A 24431-nucleotide genomic window follows, 5' to 3' on the forward strand; every position below is an offset into this window, starting at 1 on the left:
TCTTCTAACAGTCTCTTGGTTTTTCAGGATTTGTGTGCGTATTTAAATGGAACTTGGACTGTAATATATTCGTGGGGCAAAGCAGTGCATTACGCATGCCAATAAAATGTTCTGAATACCTACAGGGTTAGATAAATAAGTTATACTGGAATAATGATGGCTTGTAAAAAAAAATTGTTACCAAGGGAAACATAACAGGTATATACCAATCTCACCAGGGGACCCTGCAATTCCTCGTTACTTGGCAGTTCCCAACACTGTTCTGGTGGGATAATTTGCTGTGAATGCAACACAGCAAAATGTGATCCCAAGCTGGCTTGACTTTAACCCTTTAATCTCTTTTTGCCTGTCCTCAGGAGGCCTGCATCAGCAGGAGAACTGTTGGTTGTCCCACCAGCCTCCTTTGTGTGTGGGGTGGCGCTGGGGGCATGCTAGCGGGTGGGGCACTGTGTCCAGCAACCAATAGAAAAATGGTAAAGACCGCAGCGACTAGGGGAGGCATCACCCAGCAGTGACATCACATCTTCACCAAACTGAGACCTCCCGAGGCACTGCTACCCTCACCTGAGGAAGGTTGGGAAACCTATTCAGCACTCACTGCTGACATAATTATTCTGGGACTCCGCCAACCTATCATAGGACTCTAATATTACATAACTGACAGGCTGTGGGCCTCAGATCTGGAAGGTGCCTTGAGTTATTATATCAGCCAGCTTGATGTAAGGCCGGTTTGGTGTAGAACTTAAGAGTAGCCTCTAATCTGGAGAACCAGGTTTGATTCTTCCCCCCTCCTCCTCCAGATGAAAAACTGGGTGACCTTGGGCCAGTCACAGTTCTCTCAGAACTCTCTCATCCTTACCTACCTTACAGGGTGTCAGGTGTGGGGAGAGGAAGGGAAGGTAATTGTGAGCCGCTTTGAGACTCCTTCAAGTGGTAAAAAGTGGGGCACAAAAACAACCCAGCTTTCTTATTCATGGCCTCACCATCCCTGAAATGTTTACAGAGGTTTTCCTGAAGTTTAGGTGCTGAATTACAGCATTTCTTCTTCTTCTTTGAGTTTCCTTGCAGCCTCGTTGACTGTTTATTGTATTCTCAAGGTTTTCCTCGCTGCTTCTCTGTATTTTTTCAAACCACCTTTGACCCAACTTAAGAACGCAGAGATGATGAGGAAACCATGGGAAGATAACAAATGGGAAACAAGACGATGAGGAAGCTTGGAGAAAAACTGCTGCAGATGGCATCCAATTAGCGGGAAAACCTCAGTGGGGTTTGGTGTAGTAGTTAGGAGTGCGGACTTCTAATCTGGCATGCCAGGTTCGATTCTGCGCTCCCCCACATGCAGCCAGCTGGGTGACCTTGGGCTCCCCACAGGACTGATAAAACTGTTCTGACCGAGAAGGAATATCAGGGCTCTCTCAGCCTCACCCACCTCACAGGGTGTCGGTTGTGGGGAGAGGAATGGGAAGGCGACTGTAAACTGCTTTGAGCCTCCTTCAGGAACAGAAAAGCGGCATATAAGAATCAACTTGTACTTCTTCTACAAGACTCTCTGTGGTGGTGATTCTTCTACTTTTGTTTGTGTGTGTGTGTGTTGTTTTTTGCTGCAGATCTCTGAATGCTTGAGGTTCTTTCTCAAGTTATGCGCTCCCCCACATGCAACCAGCTGGGTGACCTTGGGCTCCCCACAGGACTGATAAAGCTGTTCTGACCGAGCAGTGATATCAGGGCTCTCTCAGCCTCACCCACCTCACATGGTGTCTGTTGTGGGGAGAGGAATGGGAAGGCGACTGTAAGCTGCTTTGAGCCTCCTTCGGGTAGGGAAAAGCGGCATATAAGAACCAACTCTTCTTCTTCTTCTTCTTCTTCTTCTTCTTCTTCTTCTTCTTCTTCTTCTTCTTCTTCTAAGACTGTTTTAACAGTATTTGTGGCATACATTTGTGTACATATGTACACTCTTGAGACACCAATGTTTTCCTGGCACCCACCAAGGATTTTTCGAAAGTAGGTTGGACCAGGTGAGCTTTTGTCGTAGTGTAGGAGACCCTGCGTGGTGCCGTGGTGAAGAGCGGCAGCCTCTAATCTGGAGAACTGGGTTTGATTCCCCGCTCCTCCACATGCAGCCAGTGGGGTGACCTTGGGCCAGTCAAAGTTCTTTCAGAGTTCTCTCAGCCTCACCTACCCCTCAGGGTGTCTGCTGTGTGAAGAGGAAGGGATGGAAATCGTAAGCTGCTTTGAGACTCCTCCGGGTAGTAAGAAGTGGGGTACAAATAACCCAGTTCTTCTTCTTTTGCCCAGCAAGGCTGTGAAGATTTTTAACAGTTGCTTCAGCTGAAGCTGCCACTACAGGACAAGGATATTCACTGCCTGACTAGGGGTATGCATTTGGAGGTATTAAAACAAATAGAGGTATTTAAAACAAAAGGCACCAAAAGGCAGAGCTTTTGCCTGAAATGCTGAAGAGACATTACTAGAGTTATGCATGATCTCACTCCTGGATCAACCTATTGGGGCAGCCATTTTGTGGTTGCCTGTGTCTCCCGGGGCAGCCATTTTGTGGTGGTGCCCACCATCTTGTGAGAGAATCCCAGTGGTATCCACGGGCTTAAGTAGCTGGGAACCCCCCGCCTTTAAGAAAGCCCCCAAGAACTAGTTTATGTTTCCCGCTCAAGAACTGTATGGGAAGAACCTCACATATGTCTTCTTCTGTTTGTGTATGTGTGGCTGACTGCAGTCTCCCAGTTTATGTAAGTTTCTCCCAGGTTTGCCATTCCCCTGTTGGGTATGGAGGGAGATCTGCTGCTGAGAGCAAGGGCTTTTCCCCAGCTGGCCAGCATATGTGTGTGTTTGTTTGTGTGTTTGTGTGTTTGTGTGTTTGTGTGTTTGTGTGTTTGTGTGTTTGTGTCTTTCTTTCTTTCTTTCTTTCTTTCTTTCTTTCTTTCTTTCTTTCTTTCTTTCTTTCTTTCTTTCTTTCTTTCTTTCTTTCTTTCTTTCTTTCTTTCTTTCTTTCTTTCTTTCTTTCTTTCTTTCACCAAAAAATGGTCTCGAGGTGGTGGAAGGGCAGGATTGTGGGAGATGGGGTTGAGATTAGTTACCCTGGGGGAAATGGTCTCTGAAGGGTGGCCTTTGTGGCATTATATCCCACCAAAGTCCCCCTCCTCACTCTCTGCACGCTCCACCTGCAAAATCACCAGGTATTTCCCACCCTGGTTCTGGCAATCCTATGCTAACCTCACTCTCCATGTGCCTGGAAATGACATCAGTGCATTACTGGAGGACACAGGGGGACTCAGGCACTTGAGCTAAACTCTATGGTTCAATCATAGAGTGTTGCCTAAATGCCGGAGCTTCCCCAGTTTCCCCCAGCAGCATGCTGATGTCACTTCCAGGCACAGGGGGAGTGATGTCATTGTGCAGCCAGGAATGTCATTATATCGCTGTTGAGGCCCCCCTCCTCTGCCAATAATCCCCCACCCCCACTGTTGCCTCGTCCTGCCTGGCAATTCTAGTTTCTCTCTCACTGGGAAACAGGACCTAGTTTTGAAGATACTGGAGTTTCCTATGTGCCATCTACTGACAGGCCAGGAGAATGATCTGAATAGGTAAGATTATCCCTGTCCACTGCACCACAGAGAACGCAGCACTGTTTGCATATGGAAAACCTCCATCTCTCGTGCCCTTCCCCTTTGTTTATTGAGCTGCCAACCCTGGTTTGCGACATTCTTGAAAATTTGGGCCATGAAGCTTGGAGAAGGATCTCTGAAGGGTATAATGCTACAGAGTCCAAATTCCAAAGCAGCCATTTTCCTTGGGGGAATTGCTCTCTAAAGACTGGAGATCAGATGTAATTATCTACGTCCTTCTTGAAGTGAGGCCTCCAGAACTGCACACAGTACTCCAGGTGTGGTCTGACCAGTGCCGTATACAATGGGACTATGACATCTTGTGATTTTGATGTGATGCCCCTGTTGATACAGCCCAAAATGGCATTTGCCTTTTTTACCACTGCATCACACTGCCTGCTCATGTTTAGTTTACAATCCATGTTTAGTTTACAATAAAACATAGTAATACAAAAATACGATAAAATAATATTACCTTGCAGAAGAAAACCAACCCACACCCGAAATTCATGACTCAACAGGCCCATCTTGGCCCAGTGTCTCAAGGCAGGTGCCCCCAGGGATACCAGGGAATCCCCTGGAATTACAACTCATCTCCAGACTAAAGAAATCTGTTTCTATGGAGAACATGGCTCCTTTGGAGGGTGGACTCCATCCTTATCCATTGTTGTTCCTCTATATATTTATGAAACAGCCTGCGGGGTGGGACGTGTCCGGCTGTCCAAGTTAGAATAGGGCCAATCAGGGTGCAGCCAGCTTTGCCCTGATCGGCCCTGCCCTTGCAGCTCCCACCCTCCGTCCCTGGACTCTAGCCTCTTTGCTCTCAGATGCCTCAGTGCCTGGAGCCAGCAGCAGGTAAGGGGAGAGGCCCTGGGCAAAGGGTCGTGGTGGAGGGCTTGCTAACGAGGGCCTCTTGGCCTGCTAAGCAGGGCCTGCTAACGAGGGCCTCTTGGCCTGCTAGGCTGGGCCTGCTCATGAGGACCTCCCAGCCTACTGACTGCCTGCTAAGGAGCTCTGTCCGGCCCTGCTAACGAGCTGCCCAGCCCTCGTCTGCCCCACTTGATCTGGCTGCGAACTGCAGCCCAAAGCCCCCTTAAGCTGCCTGTCCAGGGGCTAGGGGAGGGGCCTTTTCAAGGCCTGTTCTTAGGAACGGGCTTTGAAGCTAGTAGTATTATATTCCACTGAGGTCCTGCCCTGCCCCAAAGCCTGTCCACTCCCAGATCCACCCCAAAGTCTCTAGATATGCTCTTCAAACCCTTGTTAATCAACCGTACAGCTCTTACTAAACAGATTGCAGAATACCACTCCCCCTGAAAGCTTAACGTGGGTGTGCTTGTACTAACAGAAAACAAAGACCGGTCCTTTTCAATGGTCATTGTTGCCGCCTATTCCTTACTCTATTGATTTTTCAGTCCCCAACTTTACCTAGACTGTCCTTTGTTGATTGTCGGGACGTGAGGCCTGCTGCATCTGTACCATGCCGCTTGCTGCTATCGCAGGGTGCTGCCTAAGCGGGAGTCGGTCAGCGTGACCCACATCCTTAGTTGTTCAGTCACTGTGACCTAGAAAAACACTTCCACACAACATGTGTACTGTCTTTGACACACTGGAGGCTGTGGCGTTCTTTTGAAAAGATGGGTAATTGTGGTTCTGAGTTGCGACATCGTTTGTGGGATTTGGACACATCGCTGTGGAGAACCGTAGGCCTGGGTGTACTCGCTCACTATTTTGGCAGTGGTGAATTTCTTTAAAAGGGAGCATCCCTGGAATCCAGCTCCTTTGAAAGCTTTGGCAAATTTTCTCCCTCATCCTGGAGCGATGGTGGTTATAGTGCTTGCTCAGTGGTGTTACACACATTTTCTGTGGAGTGGTTTAGAGCAGGGGTAGTCAACCTGTGGTCCTCCAGATGTCCATGGACTACAATTCCCATGAGCCCCTGCCAGCAATGCTGGCAGGGGCTCATGGGAATTGTAGTCCATGGACATCTGGAGGACCACAGGTTGACTACCCCTGGTTTAAGTGCCAGACGAATACCTGGGAGATCCAGGTTCAAATCGCCGCCACTCGCACCATGGAAGCTTGCTGGATGACCTTGGGCCAGTCACGGTCTCTTAGCCTAACCTTCATCACCTATAGTCACGCATAGAAATCTAGCGTGCAAATAGATCTAGAATGAAGCACAGTTTTCTTTGGGGAAGAACTCCATCATAAATCATTGCAGCTGACTTATGGCGACTCCATGGAGTCTTCTAGGCCAGAGATGTTCAGATGGTTTCCCATTGTTTGCCTCTGCAACATGTCCCTGGTATTCCTTGGAGGCCTCCCATCTAAAAACTAGTCAAGGCAGATCCCACTTAGCTTCCAAGATCTAACGAGATCCAGCTGGCTAGTGTTGTATGACATGCTTTCTGGGTCTCCTGAGTTGCCCGGGAGGCTTGACTTCGGGGCCAGGTGCCCATTCTCGCTATGCTCAATCTTCTCCCATACTTTGCGTTCCTTTGTAAATTACAGCTGGTGGGCTCACCAACTACCTCTGCAGGGAGCTCTGCCTTATCAGCATATGGCCTTGGTTCCCAGGGGAACAGACTGAGGGCCAGCAGGAGACTTCCTGGCATCCGGGAAAAGATCGGTCTGGATGGATCCAGGTTTAGTGCCTAAATAGTTCAAAGGTGCTTTTGTTGTGAACCCCTTTTTCCCGCCTGTAGTTCCAGCACTATAAAAGCCTGGCGAGATCCTTACTCTGTGTCTCAGTCAATTTTGCGTTCTGCTGTGCTTGAGATTTCTATCATGCTTTGCAAATATCTTCAATAAAGACTCTATCCTTTACCGGGGCAGGGTCTGCACTTACTTTCTTTATTCCATTGTCAATCCTGTTGAATTCAGATCGCTTTGAACTCAGGTCTTCCTCTCTCCCCCCCCTTCCCCATTGAAACAGGAAAGTCTTCTGCACATGGTTAGGGAGGCTCAGAAGGTGGTGGTGGGGGAGCCAAGCCTCTTTCTTTCTTTTCTTGAAGGGGGGGGGGAAGAGGAGCCAGGCAGGGAGCCTCTTTCTTTTCTTGGAGGGGGGGTGGAGAGGAAAAATCCAGGACCGACAGAAGTTGAGAGAAATTAGGGGCTTCTCCTTTAAGGCAAGTGTGTCACATGACCAGGTGTAGCCTATCAGAGGTTCTCTACCACGGAGCTTTCTTTCCCAATCCGGATATTGAGGATTAAAAGCAGTCTGAGATATCGCACAATAAAGATATCTGAGATATCGCACAATAAAGGTAGGGTCACTCCGGATCAATCCTTCTTGCTGCAGAAGGAAAATTTAAATCGCCCAAAATCCAAACGGAAATCGCATTCTGTGTAGAGGGCAGGGACTGAATCGATCTGGGGTTGGAATAAAAGCTCCGTGCAGTTTACACCCTGCTCTCCTGAGTCGTGTGGATTAAGTCGCTGATGCTACTGAAACCTGTTCCTGACCGCTGGCGCTATCCAGATCAGAACACCGAAGTGTGTCGCTGATTTTTTTTTTTAATGCAAAAAGTAAAACCAGAACATTTTGCCTTCTTTGTTCGAAATGTCACCACTGCTTTCCCAAGACAACAGAAATTTAGGTCCGGCAAGGGCAGAAAGAAAGGGGAATACAGGCAAGTCCAAAGTATTGTAAAATTTATTGTTTTAAGTATTGCAGCTTTTTAAAGAATAGAATGACATATTCATTGCCACTATCAGTTACCGTTACACAAGAAGCATCTTACAACAGAGTTGTGGAAATTGGCGTCAGAGTACATAGTTCATACTAAAACAGCAAAATATAGATAAGTACTGCATTGCATGTGCTGTCTATTGTTTACATAAGTTTTCTTTTTTTCTTTTTAAATCTGAACAAAAATAAAATCAGGATACAGGACTGCCTATAACAAACTCCAAAAGCCAAAAGCAATGCAACTGGAAATTGAAGTAAAATATTAAGATACAATGAAATGTAACTATAAGGCAGGCAAATTAGGACTTTTAATGTGGTCCTTCATGAGCTTTTTATATTACAGCAAAAATTTTGAAAGCGCAGGTTTATGGAAAACTTATTTTCTTTCCCCCTCCTCCCCTCTTTTTTTAAAAGTTTGGTGTGGTCGATTGGCGGGGGGGGGCGCAGTCTGAGGGCTGCACAGATCTTAAAAGAGAATACAGAGTCATTCTGTTCTTGGCTACTATGTTTATGCTACAGATCTGGCTTGGTTTTTGTTCGACTCTTCAAAGGAAAATGCCGAGGCCTTTTTTCCCCGTTCAATATAGCATTTAGTGCAATTCTTTCCAAGAGAAAGGTTCAAATGTACTTTTTAAAAAGGCCGTTTGCATGAAGGATGTCGATTTTTAAAATTCTTAACAGGATCCCCGCTAATGATCAACTCTTGTTCTTCGATGAATAATGGATAAGGTTTTCCACATTTTGTGCCTTCGGAGGTTGGAAGCGAGAATGAAGAATGGAGACAAAGGAACTTTAAGATCGTGAGAAGAACCAGTCCTAACCTATCTTTCCAAGCCAACGTTAATACTCCAGTCGATCCCATTTTAGCGGAACTGGTTTTAAGAGTCCCGTGCTGTAAGAAACAACACAGAGATGTCCCAAAGGTACTGCCTCATTTCTTTTAAAGCTAACCCAACTCTTGATTTAAAAAAAACAAACAAACAAACAAAAAAACAAAAAGGAAAAACTGGCACAGGAGGTTGCTAAATATAAGCTACAGGTTGTTTCTGCTGCTTAATTGATTTTTTTAAAAGTTGCTTCTGCTCTGGGGCTTGTTCTCCTTGAGCTAGATCAGGGTACAATATTCCCATTGGCTATTCTTAAAAGGAGGTCTGCTGTAAAAGGTTCGGTAGTGAGTGGAGAACTGGGCTGGAACTTGACTGCTGAGAAAACCAGCAGAATGCTCATTTGTGAAGGGGTGCCTTCTTTTGTGTACAAAGATAGAATCATAGAATCCTAGAGTTGGAAGGAACTATACAGGCCATCTAGTCCAACCCTGTGCTCAATGCAGAATCAGCCTAAAGCATCCAGGATAAGAATCTGTCCAGCTGCTGCTTAAAGACTGCCAAATGCACAAATCAATATTAGGGTTGGTCGCTTCCTGGCGCAGCCAGTGCCGTGGGTAGGGGGGAAGGGAGGCGTGGGTGTCAGTGTGCCGGTGGGCGCACACACATGTAAATGAGAACCCTAGTTTAAAAATTTGAGGAACTGGGGACCTTCAGAGTTAGATCTATACTCCCATAAGGGGGGGAGGGATGACATTTTAACATGGCTATTAACCATGTAACAGTCAGATTTAGGTTGTTCTACCCCTGGGTTTGCTGAGTTGTTGGCCTATCAGCTTCCAGCTTTAACTGGTCAATTTCAACAGGTCAATTTCTTATTGCCGACATGGAACGGAAACGTCTTTTGACGTATCCCAGCTGATCTGCACAATGACTCCTGGATTGGGAAGTTGCTTGTGTTGTATTTGCTGCCAAAATTTCCTAGGCCAGTTTACGAGGTCACGGCAGGCAGAAAACGCAACACAGCATTTTGCCGGAGAAAGCTGCTTCAATGGGAGTTCTACCAGTTGGGTTTCCGATTCGCGTTAGGAGAACCTGGCAAATCTGGATCCTACGCACACGTTCCCTGCATGCCAGAAAGCCTTTTGGGAAGCACCCTTTCTTAAGCACTTAATTTGCCCTGGATCCATGGTTTGCACGAAGCCCTTGTGCAAACGGAAGTGGTAGTGTGTGAGAGAGTGCTGCTCAGAAGAAGCTGCTTAGTGTGCATGAAACTCATCCAAGGGATACCTTTTGATCCAGAAGGATGCTGCATTATCGCCGCAGTTTGACTACTCCTGCTCTGGAGCAAGGGGACATCTAACTGCATCAACCAAAAGCGGGGAGAAATTAATGCGAGAAAGTACCTGGCTGGCTTTTAGCTTCTGCTGAATGGGACAATCAATCTCCATCGGCATTCACGCTGTTTGGGGGAGAATTTCATTCCGCCCAGTCAAGAGTGGTGCCGGTGCAAACCAGCACTTGATCAGCACAACTGGCAACTTGACCCCCCCCCCCCTTGAAAAATCAAGGGGAAGTTTCAAACGATGAATGCTGAATCAAGTACGCGCTTTCATGAGAAAGGGCGGGCAGGGGGAAGGTTCAATTTGGAAGAACCGTTGCTGCTTTATCCCAGGGGTGGTCAAACAGCGCCCCTCCAGATGCACAGGGACTACATGTCCCATGAGCCCCTCCCAGCATTTGCTGGGAGGGGCTCATGGGAATTGTAGTCCATGGACATCTGGAGGGCCGCAGTTTGACCGCGCCTGCTTTATCCTCTGAAACAAACCTATGTTGATTTTGCCTTGTAAATAAGTCTACCTTTCCCTTGTAGCAAACACACTAAGGCAAAATAGATCTAATTTCCCCCCCTGGCCCTTGTCCTCTTAACAGAAGCCTGACACGCAGACATTAATGAAGGGAAAAGTCAATCATCGCTCCACGTTAGTCCACTACGAATGACAGCAGAAACGGTGCCGATAAAGCCGCCACCTGTCTGAGGCTGGCTTGTCTCACAGAAGGCACTCTTGTGACTTTAACAACCTCTGGTGCAGGTAATTATTCTGTACTTACGGCAGAGTCTCAGACACGAGATGCGCACTCTGCCCAAAACCTATTGAGGTAAGCATTTTTTCCCCCTCGTAGCAAACACACGAAGAAGACCACAGAACAAAGGGGGGGGGGGGAGTTAAAAGAACAAATCTTCATTATCATAAATCAACAATAACACCAATATCACTACTCACTCATTTTGGCTCAAGAAGGCAGCAGATATTAAATTTCAGCTTGTCTTTTGGTTGGTATTCTCGATTACAATATCCACCACAGTTCACAACCTACTGGAGCAGGATATGTGCATAAAAATGTATTCAAGTTACCTTACAAACAGTCCGGGGGGGGGGAGATGGCAGAGGAGCACCTGATGCAGGTAGGCACACCAAACTGAGCCAGAAGGTGGTGGTGGGGGATCAACCCTGCCCCCGCCCCCTTAAATAACTAACTAGAGAAAACTGAAACCCAGGGCTCTAATGGAAAACTGACCACACCCTGGACTTTTTTTTTAATCACTAGCAACTGACTGGATTGCTCCCTCTTAGGTTTTTATTTATTTATTTTTAAAAAGGGAGGTTTACTGTTTTTTTCCCGATAAGGCACTAAATAGATGCGTTACATAAAGGAAAGATACGTTTAAAAAACCCACTTCTACAAATTCATTGGCTTTGTACCATTCGTAGGAAGCGGGATTCACTCCTTTACGTTTTTTTTTTTTAATTAAGAGAAATCTGCAAATTGGAGGTCCTGTAAAGCTATTATCAAGAAACTACTGGACAGAGGAGAAGACAAGTTGCAATACCGTAAAAAGGGGGAAGTAGGTTCCAGGAATCTATCGCTAGGGGGGAAAAAAGTTCTCTGTTTTTTAGGGTTTTTTTCTTAAATGGTGGAAAATTTCAAGTTCTGATCATCCTCTTTAAAATACATATAAATAGCGTTTAGAAGGATTGGAACTTTTAAAAGTGTTCGCAGGTTGTTCTCAGAGTCCTCCTCCCCCTTTTCCTCCCCCCCCCCTTCAAGTAATAGAAAAGTCACATAAAAACCAAGAGTTTATTGCCTTTTATATCTTTCATTTATGTTACCTTACTAGTTAGCATCTGGCAAAAAAAGTGGAATGACATCTCCTTGAGAAAAAAGAAAACGGTCACTCGATTAAAATTCCCCCTCTGCAAACCGTGCTCCATCAGGGGCTTCTATGTTCCATGGTGGGCACAGCTCTGGAGCTGTGCAGGACTGCCAACCTCCCAAGCTGCCAGGGTTCCTGTGCCTTGATCCTCAGGCCATTAACAGGGCATAATCACATCGTTGGGCTGCACTGTGCTGTTCTACTCAGCGAATGGCATCCTTTTCCTCCAAGGCAAGAGGTTCTTCTATCAGAGACCCCTGTTAGCTCAGCTGGGCAGCAGGGCGCAACCCCAAATCTCCAAGTCCATACTGATTTCTGCATATGATGCAGAACAGGACTAGGCAGTGCCCCCCCTCACGACCCCGTCAGTTGGCAGCCCTTTCAGCTATCAAGTAAAACCTATGCACAATCAAATCAGAGTCTAGTAGCACCTATAAGACCAACAAAGATTTATTCAAGGCGTGAGCTTTCGAGTGCAAGCACTCGAAAGCTCACGCCTTGAATAAATCTTTGTTGGTCTTCAAGGTGCTACTGGACTCTGATTTGATTGTGCTACTTCAGACCAACACGGCCGCTCGTTTGAATCTATACCTATGCACAAGTTAGAGAAACAGGAGGCTTCGCTCCCTTAGATACTTAACAGTTCCCTCCCTCTTTCTCTCCATAAATTCAATCTCTCATTCTCTCGCATTTGGATCACGTACAAAAAAAAACTCACCACGAGGGTTAACACAACCAACTGGATCGCGACACAATATCAAAATGTAAACAATAGCGTTTGTAAGACAAAATGTTTCATGAAACAAGAGAAGAGACTGCGCTGGGGCGAGGGGGGGGGAATAAAAATTACATGACATGAGCTGATTTGTTTGAAAGGGAGCAGAGGCCAGGACCTCAACACGGGAGGGGAAGCAAAGGGGATGGCCGAGAGCGAAGGGCAGTCTTCGGAAGAGGTACAGGGTTTGCTTCTAAAGTGTCGAGCATGACTCTTTAACCTTTTAATACATCACTGCAGCTGACAGGTTTCCATCTACATCTTGCCCGGTGCCTCTTTAGCGAGAATAAATAAAAACACAGCAACCAGAGGCAGACGACAGAGGGCTGCACACCATGCGCGGCTGTGCGCCCTCCATTTCTTCCCATGGGTAGGCAGAGCATGTGGATGGCTCAAACCCAGAGACTGCCAAAGCGGCTTTAAGTACAGAGACTGCATATGCTTTCCTTTCCTAATTAAGGTTCCGAAATAGGCTTTTGTGTCCAGCTGTGCCCAAGGAAGCCAGCTACGGTGGCCCATCAGGCGCAAGATAAGCCCCCTTTCGCAAGGGCAGTTGTGCAGGTCCCAAATGAGATGACTGGAGGCAAATTTGCTTAGAAGACAGAATTTCAGAGCTGTCGATTTCCTTGGCTCTACACAGGACGCCTGCAGAGACGCCCCAGTTAACAAATAAGGCCTAGCAAAGCCCCCAAGGCCCTTCTCCAAACCTGGCTGACCTCAGGTTATGAAGAGTATTTAAAACCTTATAGAGCAGGGGTAGTCAACCTGTGGTTCTCCATGGACTACAATTCCCATTGTAGCTGGCAGGGGCTCACGGGAATTGTAGTCCATGAACTTCTGGAGGACCACAGGTTGACTACCCGTTATAGAAAATTGAGCTTCCTCATACCACGTAACCAGGGCATTTTTTTAAAAAAGTCATTTATAAATTTATGAGATTATTAAGCTTTTTTTAAAAAAAAAATCATCTTAATTGATGAAGAGAACCAGATTAGCCTGATATTAAAAAGACAATTAGTAGCAATCACTCAGTCATTAAAAGAAGGCATTTTAATGGCTACTTATACTTTTATGGGCCCCATCCAATTAGCTGGAGAGTAGCGGTAGAAAGGGGTCGCTCAATTGGCCTCCAAGGGCCTGGGGATTCTGCAGAGTTCTGTCGAAAGATCATGATGGGACTTAGCTGCACAAAACCCTGATTGCGCAAGCAGGGCTTTCCGCATCTGTTTCCACACTGTGCAGAGACCTCCATGCGCTGGAAGGCTCTGTAAGCAAAGACACCACCAGCAGTGAAGCAAAGACACCACCAGCTCAGTTACAGCCCCCCCCCCCCAAATTTTTAACCATGCTTCCAATAATCCTAAAACACAAACACATGTCAAAAGAAATGGGGGGGGGAGTTAAAATCCTGATTCTGTAGGCAACGTCAATAAGCAGGGTGCTACAATCTGTTTTTGGGAAGAGATATAGAAATACCCCACTCGCCTCCAAATTAATAGGTCAGTCGTGAAGGGTGCATGCATGTATAAATAGACTCTTTCTCCTTTAAGAAGACAAAGAAAGAGAGGTGGGTGCCAATAAGAAAAACAAATGGCAATTTACATATGCACAAGCTCTTGGCAACTTAAGCAATTGAGTGTCATCTGTCCCCAACGGCAACCATGCAGCATTTGACACGGAACCAGTTCAGATTTGGGACAATTGTGTGACTATGGAAAGTAAGAACATTTACATCAGATGCAGTACTTCTGTGATGTAACCGGCTAGTCCGGTTCAGTCTTCCGGGCTTTCCCCCTCCCCCTACGACTCCTTTAATCTTCACTTCAACGTATTTCCCTTAACAGTTTTGTTTAGACATGATAGAGGCATTTGACCAACACAAGCACTGACACGTTTATATTAAAAAATAGTGCAAAATTTCAACATTTATATAAATAACTCTAAACCCCTGCTTTTGTTTTTTTAAATGTTTTTTTGTTTCTTTTTTTTCACCGTGTTCTCTTTTTTTTTTACAATGTAATACATGCGTTTTTTGAGCTGGCCCTCAAAAATTTGCCGTATTTTAATTCTAGTTCAGAGAAAAAACATCAACAAAATCCCCCATTTCTTTTTCTCAATAGGCCTCTTCTAATATAAAAATACTCCAGCTTCCCCAAACACACATACAGTTTCTCTTATTTTTAATATATATTTATATTTATATTTATATATATATATATTGCAGATCTTTAAACAAATGTGTTTTTTGTGCAAATATTTTTTCGTCTTTAAAGTTAAGTGAAATAAACAAAAAAACGTAGCATTCGCACACGCAGCTCAACTAGAAACAAAATGAAGGGAGGCAAGGTAGGGGAAAAAAAATAAAATAAGAGGACCGCTGTAGATTTCATTTAAAAAAAAATTTAAAAAAATTCTAGACAGAGCTCAACAAAGAAATGTTTTTTTTTGTTTTTGTTTTTTGCAAGCTTTGTTGGCGTTTGTGCATTCAGACCAAACATAACATGTAAATATTTATACTACACAAGAACGGAGAAGGGCGTTTTTTGTTCTGTGCGCCTGTTTCCCCGTTTCTCGCTATCTTCCCCCCTCCAGTCAACAAGAAGTGCAGAGTGTTTTTTTTTTGTTTGTTTCTTTTTTTTAAAAGGGGTGGCCTTTTTGTTTCTCTTTCTCTTTGTTCCATCCTGTTGTGCTCTCAAGGCTGCTGATTTGAGACGAAGGGTGGAGCCGGCCGCCCTCCAGTATCGAAGGCATCCCGCTGTTGTTCTGCTGGTGCTGATAAAACGTCGAGCCGGGGAAATGACCTATGACCTCACTGTACGTAGGGGGCGGGCCTTCCATCCTGCCGTTGCTCCCGTAACAGGTCGCGCTGATGCCCGAATTGCTGCTGGGAGGGCAAGGCCCGCCATACACGGAGTTATCTATCAGGTCACTGTCAAAGATGGTTCGGTTGGGAGGCGCTCGAACGGACTCCCTGTTGAGTTCCATCTGCTGCTCTGGATCCCGGAGCTGCAGTGTGCAGGGCCCCTGGTAAGGAGGGGGCTCTTCTCCATCGGATAGAGAGATGGTGGGCGGCAGGTCGATCTCGTGCTGCATATAAGGGTAGGTCGGCTGGAATCTGTTGAAGCGGTCCCTCTGCAAGAAGGATGGAACGGCCAGCCTGTCCGTTGGCCTCGGTGTGTAGACCTGCTGCTAGAAACAAGAGAAGGGACTGACTATCAAGGATTTAGAGTTGGCGGCAAGCTGCAATTCCTGCCAACGCTCCTTCAAGCAGAGGGGAAAAGGTTCTGAAATATTGCTCTCACCACAGGCAACTTAATTTCAGATCAAGGGGAAACCCAGAAGTGACACTGTACTTCTCTAAGAACTGTCAGGAACGATATGGTTTACCATAGAGCCATAGAGCTTCTAATGATTCCTAGAGCTTCTAATGATTACCATAGAGCTTCTAGTGATTCCTAGAGCTGCAATATGCTTCTTCCAGCAGTAATGTCAACCTGTGTAACAAGGGTGCACCCCCCCCCCCCTCATATGACTGCTGTATACTGAATCAGACAATAGGTCCATGGTCAGTATAGTCTACTCAGATTGGTAGCAACTCTCCAGGGTAGAGGTTTTCCACCTCACTTTCTACTCAACCTTTTTAACAGGAGACAATGAGGATCGAACCTGGGACTTGCTACATGCCAAGACCACATTCTACCGTTGACCCACAGTGTCTCACTCATCCCATCTCCTACTGGCTGCCAGTTACTGGGCTGGCAACCTACAGGGAGTACATTGGGTATATTTTCACCGTGCTCCTTACCTCTGTTACGCCATTTCCTGACACTGTGCTTTCTGAAGGCCACAAGCTTCCTTCCTAAAGTTGGAAAGAACGAGAAAAGAGATTTCCTTCAGTACAGGGAAGCTTTCACCCTTCAACCCTACTAAGTGTATCATACATGGCATGCTTTGAGTATTCAACGTGCTTCATGTACTTGTAGCAGCCCTGTGGGGTTTGCTGATATTCTCAACAGGCTCATCTGAAAGACTCAGAAGAGGGGGCTGCTTAAGAGATGCCTACGGAAGCTTGTGAACTGGGTTCTTCTGGGCTTCAGAGAACATATTCTTAATGGATCACGGGGGCTAAATGAACAGGGAAGATGGAAGGCACCATAAATGAAATTTCAAATTTACATCTACACTTTGAGACGCAAGGGAGCTGAGGGCGAGTGACTGGCCCAAGGTAAGTTTCATACTTCTGTGGGATTTGAACCCACGATTTCCTGAACGTTGTATTTCTAGTTGCGACACCACACAGAATTGGTTCGTACAGTTCTCATCTGGAGAAACAATTTTGATTCGCATCCCCCCCCCTCCACATGGAGCTAGTTGGGTGACCTTTGGCCAGTCTTGGTTTTCTCAGAGCTTTCTCAGCCCCACCTACCTCACAGGGTGTCTGTTGTGGGGAAAGGAAGGGAAAGCGATTATAAACCACTGTGAGTAGTGAAAAGCAGGGTAAAAAATCAACTCTTCTTTTCTAAAGGGAACTTCCATGTTAAGAAGCGGTAAAACTTTGAATACTGGTGCCAGGAGTCAAGGCCTCAGCCTCTCTGACAGCCTCTTCTCAACTTTTTTTTTACCGTTGAGAAACCCCGGAAACATTCTTCAGGCTCTGAAAAACCCCAGAAGTGTCCCGATCGTGCAGAATATAGTTGGGAAGCAGAGCTGTGGACACGCCCACCTGGGTCACCTCAACTTCCCACCCCCTCCCGATCCATCATTTGTCACGGGGGAGCGGATTGGCATGGCCATATATGGTCATATCAGTCCATAAACGTTTAACAAATTTAAGAAATATATAAAAATGATGAATTAACTCCCACCCATTCAGGAAACCCTTCCAGGGTTGTGAAGAAACCCTGGTTGAGAAAGCCTGCTCTGTGCCATGTTGTTGGCCCTCCAGAACAGGGGTAGTCAACCTGTGGTCCTCCAGATGTCCATGGACTACAATTCCCGTGAGCCCCTGCCAGCAAATGCTGGCAGGGGCTCACGGGAATTGTAGTCCATGGACATCTGGAGGACCACAGGTTGACTACCCCTGCTCCAGAAGACCTGATTGGCCACCATGTCAGGCAGGACCCTGGACCAGATGCATCACTGGTTTGATCCAGCGGGGCTCTTTTTAGGTTTGTATGATTAGATGCCCTGCTTTTTCAGGGTTCCAGACAGTATGACGAGAGAATTTTCATTTCTAAAGAATAAACACAGTCTGGGTCCAAGGCTTGTGACAGCAACCTCGTCTCCTTGCCAAAGCACATTCCTACGTTCGTTCCGGACATTTAGAACACTTGAAAAGGACCACGAAGGAGCCAAGGGGAGGGCAAAATCATGGCACAAATGTGTTGTGTTTGTAGTGGCCTTGTATGCCGGTCAAAATGCCTCGCAAATCCATTTTATCCTGATATCCAAACGTCCTGACTCTGCATGCAAACCTCCAAGCAATTCTACAACCGGTGGTGGTGGTGGTGGTGGCGGTGGTGGGAGGGAGGGAGGGAGGGAGGGAGGGAGGGAGGGAGGGAGGGAGACGAAGTGATTTCTATGGAAATGAGTTGGCCCAGATGCTTTCCCTCCTTCCTTCTCTTTTATAGCAAACCATGTCTCAGAAATACTACATATAAGATAAGGAGCGAGCGATAATGGACTGCCAAAGTTGATTTCATACAGTATATTAATTCAGTCGCAACGCTGGAGTGACGCCAACAATCCAGCGGGCTCAGTTCAAAAGTTGCAGGGAGCCGTAATTTCATGACGGTGGGTTGGATCCTATGGATTTGACCCATAATCAGCAGTGCTTCCTTCCCGTGCAAGTAGTTTTGCATCAGACATGGTTTTTCCTCTAGTACATCATTCCCTCGTGTTGGGGGAATGTATCCTTTATGGGAAGAAAGCTTTGCCCATAGTAGGACAGATATAACCCTGGGATTAGCATGACAATTCAGCCATGGGCTGGTCCCTCCAGACCCCCTCCCCGCCCAGGACTGAAATAATTAACCTCCCAATGTTATTGTTAATTGTTATTTATATTACACATGTGGTATTGTAAACTTTTGATGTTTTACTGAAAGTTGCTTGGATGTTACAGTCTGTATAACGTTCCATGTAAGTTATAAAATGTTCAATGTAAACTGCCCAGAGCTGCAAAGAAATGGGTGGTATAGAAATCTAAATAAAACAATAAATAAATAAATAAAATGGTAATGGTTAACTGGCATATGGTAACCCAGAATGTGGTTTGACATTGGTTGATCAGCCACAGGTTTTATCGACTCCTGTACCAGAGGCAGGATCCCTCTTTGTATCAGTCGTGGAGGGGCACGGATGGGAAGATGGGTCATCCTCCTCAAACCCGGTTCTCCAAAGTACAGCCTTTGTAACCACTCCTCCACACTGGAGCTGTACTTAGACTCAGTGACAGCCTGAAGCTGGCAGAAGCAGGCCTTGACCTCTTTACCGAACACAGGAGATGGCCTTATCCTGAGTCACACTGTCTTTCCCTGAGTCAGCCTTAAACCTGAATCAGACCATTATCGTTTTCCATTATGGCTGGTGGCAGCTCTCCAGGGTCTTGGGTCAGCTGCTTTCACATTCTCAGCTACTCAGTTCTTTTTGCTGAAGATGGCAAAGACTGAACTGGGGACTTTTGTACGCAAAGTGGCTGCCTCAACCACTGATCCAGGGCTTCTGTCGCCCTCAGCATGTGAGCAGCTCTTGAAATCATGCCTCCCTTCTTCATAGAATTCCACACAGCGCTGTTTCTGTAGCGGCAGTTGTGGCTTTTGGGGATTTCTGAATGTTCAAGGGCTGAGTTGGCCCTGGGGAACTAACCACAACCACCCTGCTCAGATTTTACCGCCTCTGCATACAAGCCTGTTGGGTTGTCTCTGAGTGGGCTGGGTCCATCTCTTCTCGGCCTTGGCCCTGGCCTAGCAGAACGCTCTGCTTGAGGAAATCAGGGCCCTCTGGGATTTCACACAATTCTGGAGGGCCTGCAAAACCAAGCTGTTCTGCCAGGCCTATGGTTGAGACCATAATAACAGAAAAAAGAACCTATCCTAGGCTATAATAAACAATCTCACAATGAATGTAACTAAACGTGTCTAATCTCTTCTTTTAATCGAACAACCAGTCTAGTGACTAGACTGCCCCGTACCTGTGAGCCAAAGGCCACATATATATTATTTAAATCCTGCCAAGGAGAATTGATCCTATTGAAGGACTTCATTAGCAAACATTAAGTTGAAAAACAACCACTGATGAAAACTCACTTGAAAACGGTTATGATCTGGAGGCCGTTTTGGTTGTTCGATTAAAAGAAGAGATTAGACACGTTTAGTTACATTCATTGTGAAATTGTTTATTATAGCCTAGGATAGGTTCTTTTTTCTGTTATTATACTCATTTCGAACCGTCCTTTTTTCTTATGGTTGAGACCAGGCAATAACACCAAGAAGTAATGGCCTCCCCACAAGAAACATCCACCAGTGAAGACCCCTCCAAACTCTGGCTCATTCTGCACCTGAAGGATAATGCACTTTCAGCGTGCTTTTGCAGCTGGCTTTTCCAGTGTAGAACAGGAAATTCTACTTCTAAAGCGTATTGGAAATGCAGAAACCATTGTGTGCAGAATCAGGCTCCATAGGAAATTCAATTCTAGGAGGAGGCTTTTAATTGAAAGATTGTATGATATGATTATGTATGATTTTATATTGTTGTTCACCTCCCCGAGCTGACAAGATGGGGGCCATAGGAACAAAATATTTATTTATTTATAACGTGGAGGAGAAGACTTTTGTCTGGGAGAGAGCAGGCCAGACTAGAGGAGAGGCAGCCAGGTATAAGACGCAAGGATGAAACTTGGCTGGCTCTAAGGCCTACCTGATGAGCGTCCAAACCAGACTTTCTCAACCAGAGTCTTGTGAAACCCTGGGGTTTCTTGATGGCCCTGGAAGGGTTTTCTGAATGGGTGGGAATTAATTTTTAATATATTTTTAAAATATATTTTTAAAATTTGTCATTGTCAAACATTTATCGGGTGATATGACCATTTATTGACCTGTTCCCCCGCAATGGCCAATTATGGCCCTGGATGTGGTGGGAAGGGGAGGGACCTGAGTGGGCATGTACACAAGTATGCTTTCCAAACATGTTCTGCGCATTCATGCACCTATGGGGTTCCTTAAAGCCTGTAGTTGAGAAAGGCTGGTCCAAACCAACAGGCACAAGAGGGAAGTGCTGTGAGACACATAAATGCTTGTTTTTCAGCGTTTCATTGTGGCAGGTTTACTAAGTGGTGAGTGTTTCACCATATCAAGCTTGCTGGTTCACATTTAATTCAGTTAAGTCCATCGCATGGACCCCTTTGCCAATCCAGTTATTTGGAGCACAGCTGATGTCAGCCTGAATACTCCAAATTGTCTCGTAACAAAAGTTCTCAACAAAACCATTTAAAAAAATCAGAAAACACTCCTAAGACCATAACCACATTTGGGGTGTGTGTACTGATTGGGTTTTATTGGGGATTTTATATTGTTTTATGCAACCCGCCATGAGTCCATGGAGAGCGGTGGGATATAAATTGAATGAATGAATGGATGAATGAATGAAGAAGCACGCAAGCAAGCAAGCAATTATAAAATGCCTGATCTTTGTGGCAAATGATAAAGCAATTAAACACGTCATTCAATTTTTGTGCGTGAGTAAAGAGCCATCAAATAGCATCTGACTTATAGTGACCTCAAAGGGTTTTCATGACAAGGGATAGACAAATGTGGTTGGCCATTGCCTTCCTCTGTATAGTAGCCTGGACTTCTTTGGTGGCCTCCCATATAAATGCTGACCAAGGACGACCCTGCTTAGCTTTGGAGATCTAATGACATCAGGCTAGCCTCGGTCATCCATGGCAGGGCAGATTGCTATTCTTTCCAATGGACACCCAAAGCCAATGACGTCATTCTACTCTTCCATTTCACAGCCTCACAACTGCCCTGTGAGGTAGATTAAGCTGTGCATGTGTGTGGCTGGACCACAGTCACCCAGTAACCTTCCATGGCAGAGTGGGGATTTGAACCTGGCTCTCCCAGATCCTCGTCTGACTACTAACGCCACGCTGGCTTTCACAGTTGTCTATCTATACATCCGGCTTACCCAGGTAGACAGTTTTCTGCCAAGAGGGAAAACGAATTGCTGAATGCCAGACTTTTAGGAGATGCCAGTGTGCCAATCTCCTACCGCATTACCATGTGCAAAGACATAACATGATGTACTAGAGGAAAAACCACGTCTGATGCAAAAGTTTGCAAGCCAATCTGAAGGCTGTGTTCCTTATCAAGGGTTCTGGCTGCTTGTCAAGTTCCCACATGTGATATTTGCACACATCTAAAAGAAGAAGAGGGGGGGGGGAAAGCATGTACACCCTAAAACAGAATTTCAAAAGCATCTCGAAACCTTCTGTTGAAATTCTGGCTCAGAGAGCACATCATTTTAATTTATTTGATACATTTCTATGACACCTTTCCACTGCTGCATTCAGGGCAATTGATAATCCAAAGTAAGCTCTGCGTAAAAGGCAAAACGGACAGAAATGGAAGAAGAAAAACAAAGCTAGTTTGGGCCTTCAGTTTTAGATGATGTTTATAAATGCAAAATGGAATGGCAGCGGCCACTGAGGATTTGTAGAGAGCATGGAGCGCAAAGGTAGCTGGCCCCGTAACACAGATAAATATGTACTTCTTCTTTTTTTCTTTTTTTCTTTGCCATAAACGCACAGCTGACATATGGCAACCCCATAGGGTTTTCAAGGCAAAAATCATTCAGAGGCGGGTTAGCTATTGTATGTCTCTACCCTGTTTTCCTGAAAATAAGACATACCCATAAAATAAGCCATAGCAGGATTTCTAAGCATTTGCACAATATAAGCCATACCCTGAAAATAAGTCATACCAATAAAATAAAATAAAATAAGATTTCAGGGAAAAATATGTTCACAGTCAGAGTAGTTCAGCAGTGGAATAGGCTGCCTAAGGAGGTGGTGAGCTCCCCCTCACCGGCAGTCTTCAAGCAAAGGTTGGATACACACTTTTCTTGGATGCTTTAGGATGCTTTGGGCTGATCCTGCGTTGAGCAGGGGGTTGGACTAGATGGCCTGTATGGCCCCTTCCAACTCTATGATTCTATGATTCTTAGATGTGGCAGGATTTCTGTTTTGCACAATATACGCCATAGAAGTGAAGCTGTGGCTGCAGTTTTATTCAGCACTGTGGGTCTCTCTCCCCCAGCATCAACCAGCAACAGTCTGTGGCAGAGTTGCAGCCGCTTCGGCATGCACTGACCCCCGAGGCAACCAGTGGAGGAGAGGGGCAGTGCTGGCACCAGCGCACCAGCACCCCTCCCCTCCACACTGTGGCGCTGGACACTCCAGTCTCTCTCACCCCACACAAACACCTTTGTTGATGGCCTCGACTTTTCTAAATACCAATAAGACACCCCCTGAAAATAAGCCATAGTGTAAGGTGACCAGATCTTAACATTCGGAAAACGGGACACCATTGACTGGGGGGTGGGGTGGTTCTTGATTAAAAATTTGGTCTATATGGAGCTACAAATATTTTCATAGAATGCATAGAATGCAAAATTAGTATTGCAGCATGTATTTTTAAATTTCAACAGAAGTATAATTTGCCAAGTGCCCCCAGATGTCCCTCCAAAAGTGGGACGATCTGGTCACCTTACCATAGTGTGTCTTCTTGAGGAAAAATAAATATAAGACAGTGTCTTATTTTCGGGAAACACGGCATGTCATGATCCTGGACTTCCTCGGTGGACTCCCATCCGAATGCTAACCAGGGCTGACCCTGCTTAGCTTCCCTAATCTGACAATATTCGGCTAGCCTGGTGCCATAGCCTCATCGACTTCCCTCCCTCTGAGGCAAGATTTTCCCTCCGTTTTCCTTTCCCTATTCTGGCTGAGCCACCCTAGTAATGTGTTTTCTTCTTTGCTGAGGAATTCTGGCTGTCCCACCCTATCACAGCATGATAGTTTGGCTGCTGGTTCAGCCCAGGAATCTGAGGGAAGGATCAGGAGCCTGCTTAAACAACTTAAATGGTCCTTAAGGAGTTTTGAAATTCAACAACTATAAAATATTTAATTTAACCTAGGAGGGAAAGGTCAGATGAAATCAGGGGTTGAAATGACTGAGGCAAAACCAGTACATGCACAGACTTTAGTTCTTATGTTTCAGGCTAAGGAGTTTCTTAAGCTTTTCACAGTGACTTAAATCTTTGTCGAGAGGCTTTCGTTGCAGTGTTTCCCCAAACTTTTCTGTAAATTTTCATGGAGTAAATTCTAACTCTTTTGGTTTCCAGAAGCCTGGTGCACCCGTTCAAGTACCAAACACCTTCTCCTGAAACACCAGTACTTGTCCTGAGTTTTTAACTGACTCTTAAGGTTTCTACGGGCAATTTCTTTCCAGACCAGACCAGAGATTTCTGCACTCTTCACAGCTGGCTCCCCATTTTACTGGGTAGGGAATTTTCCTCACTCTGTATAAGTTCTTTCCCTTCTCCTTGGCCCAAATGGGAGTCTTTGTTTACTTCCCAAACTTCCTTGCCAACTTTTCCCAGTTCTTCTGTCTGTGCTAAACTGTTCCCAGGCAGGGCTGAATTCCAAAACTGTCAGTACTTGTGTCTTCTCAGCTAGGGCTAAAATCAGACACAATTCAATCAAGGTAGAAATCTGTTTGAACCTTGCTCAGCATATAGCTTGCTCAAGGCTTTCTCTGCTCTGCTGAAGCTAACCAATCAGATTGCTTGGAGCAGCCTGTCACTCAAGGCTATCTGTTATTCTTCAGCTGTCTGCAAGGCATTTCTAAGCTTTTAAAAAATGCAGCCCATCACACCTGGGCTATCCAGTCTGGGCAACTACAGATAATTAAAGATAAGCCAGATCTGCAGTCTTTGGTTTTGTGCACTAGGGGGAGCTTTACCACCCTTTACAGGAAAAAGCACCAATACATTATAAAGAGTTGTTTTTTTATACCCTACTTTTCACCATCCAAAGGAGTCCTAAAGTGGCTTACAAATATCTTTCCCTTCCTCTCCCCACAACAGGCATGTCAGAGATGTTGAGAGCAACGCTCTGATTTTGGGAAAACTCTGTACTAAAAAACTCAGCTTCAAATGGTAGAGTTTTTGCCAAAAACCAAGTGTGCTCCCCCTCCCCCCCCCGAATGAGCCCATCATACTGATATAGATTACAATAGCACCT

General features: G+C 45.6%; 1 protein-coding gene across 3 annotated transcripts in view; it reads right to left on the reverse strand.

Moving 5' to 3' along the window:
• Positions 1 to 7257: 7257 nt before the first annotated feature.
• Positions 7258 to 24431, reverse strand: part of PMEPA1 (prostate transmembrane protein, androgen induced 1) — a 93270-nt gene continuing 76096 nt past the window's right edge. For 2 of the 3 annotated variants that reach the window (XM_077335700.1, XM_077335698.1), the window contains 2 exons: positions 15933 to 15986; positions 7258 to 15316 (listed from right to left, as the gene is read on the reverse strand). In XM_077335700.1, the coding sequence (XP_077191815.1) occupies positions 14765 to 15316; positions 15933 to 15986 (606 nt within the window). In that variant the 3' untranslated portion in view covers positions 7258 to 14764. The remainder of the gene's footprint in view (positions 15317 to 15932; positions 15987 to 24431) is intronic. The other variant, XM_077335699.1, reaches the window with a different exon arrangement.

This window comes from Paroedura picta, chromosome 4, assembly GCF_049243985.1.
Source record: "Paroedura picta isolate Pp20150507F chromosome 4, Ppicta_v3.0, whole genome shotgun sequence".
Classification (NCBI taxonomy): domain Eukaryota; kingdom Metazoa; phylum Chordata; class Lepidosauria; order Squamata; family Gekkonidae; genus Paroedura; species Paroedura picta.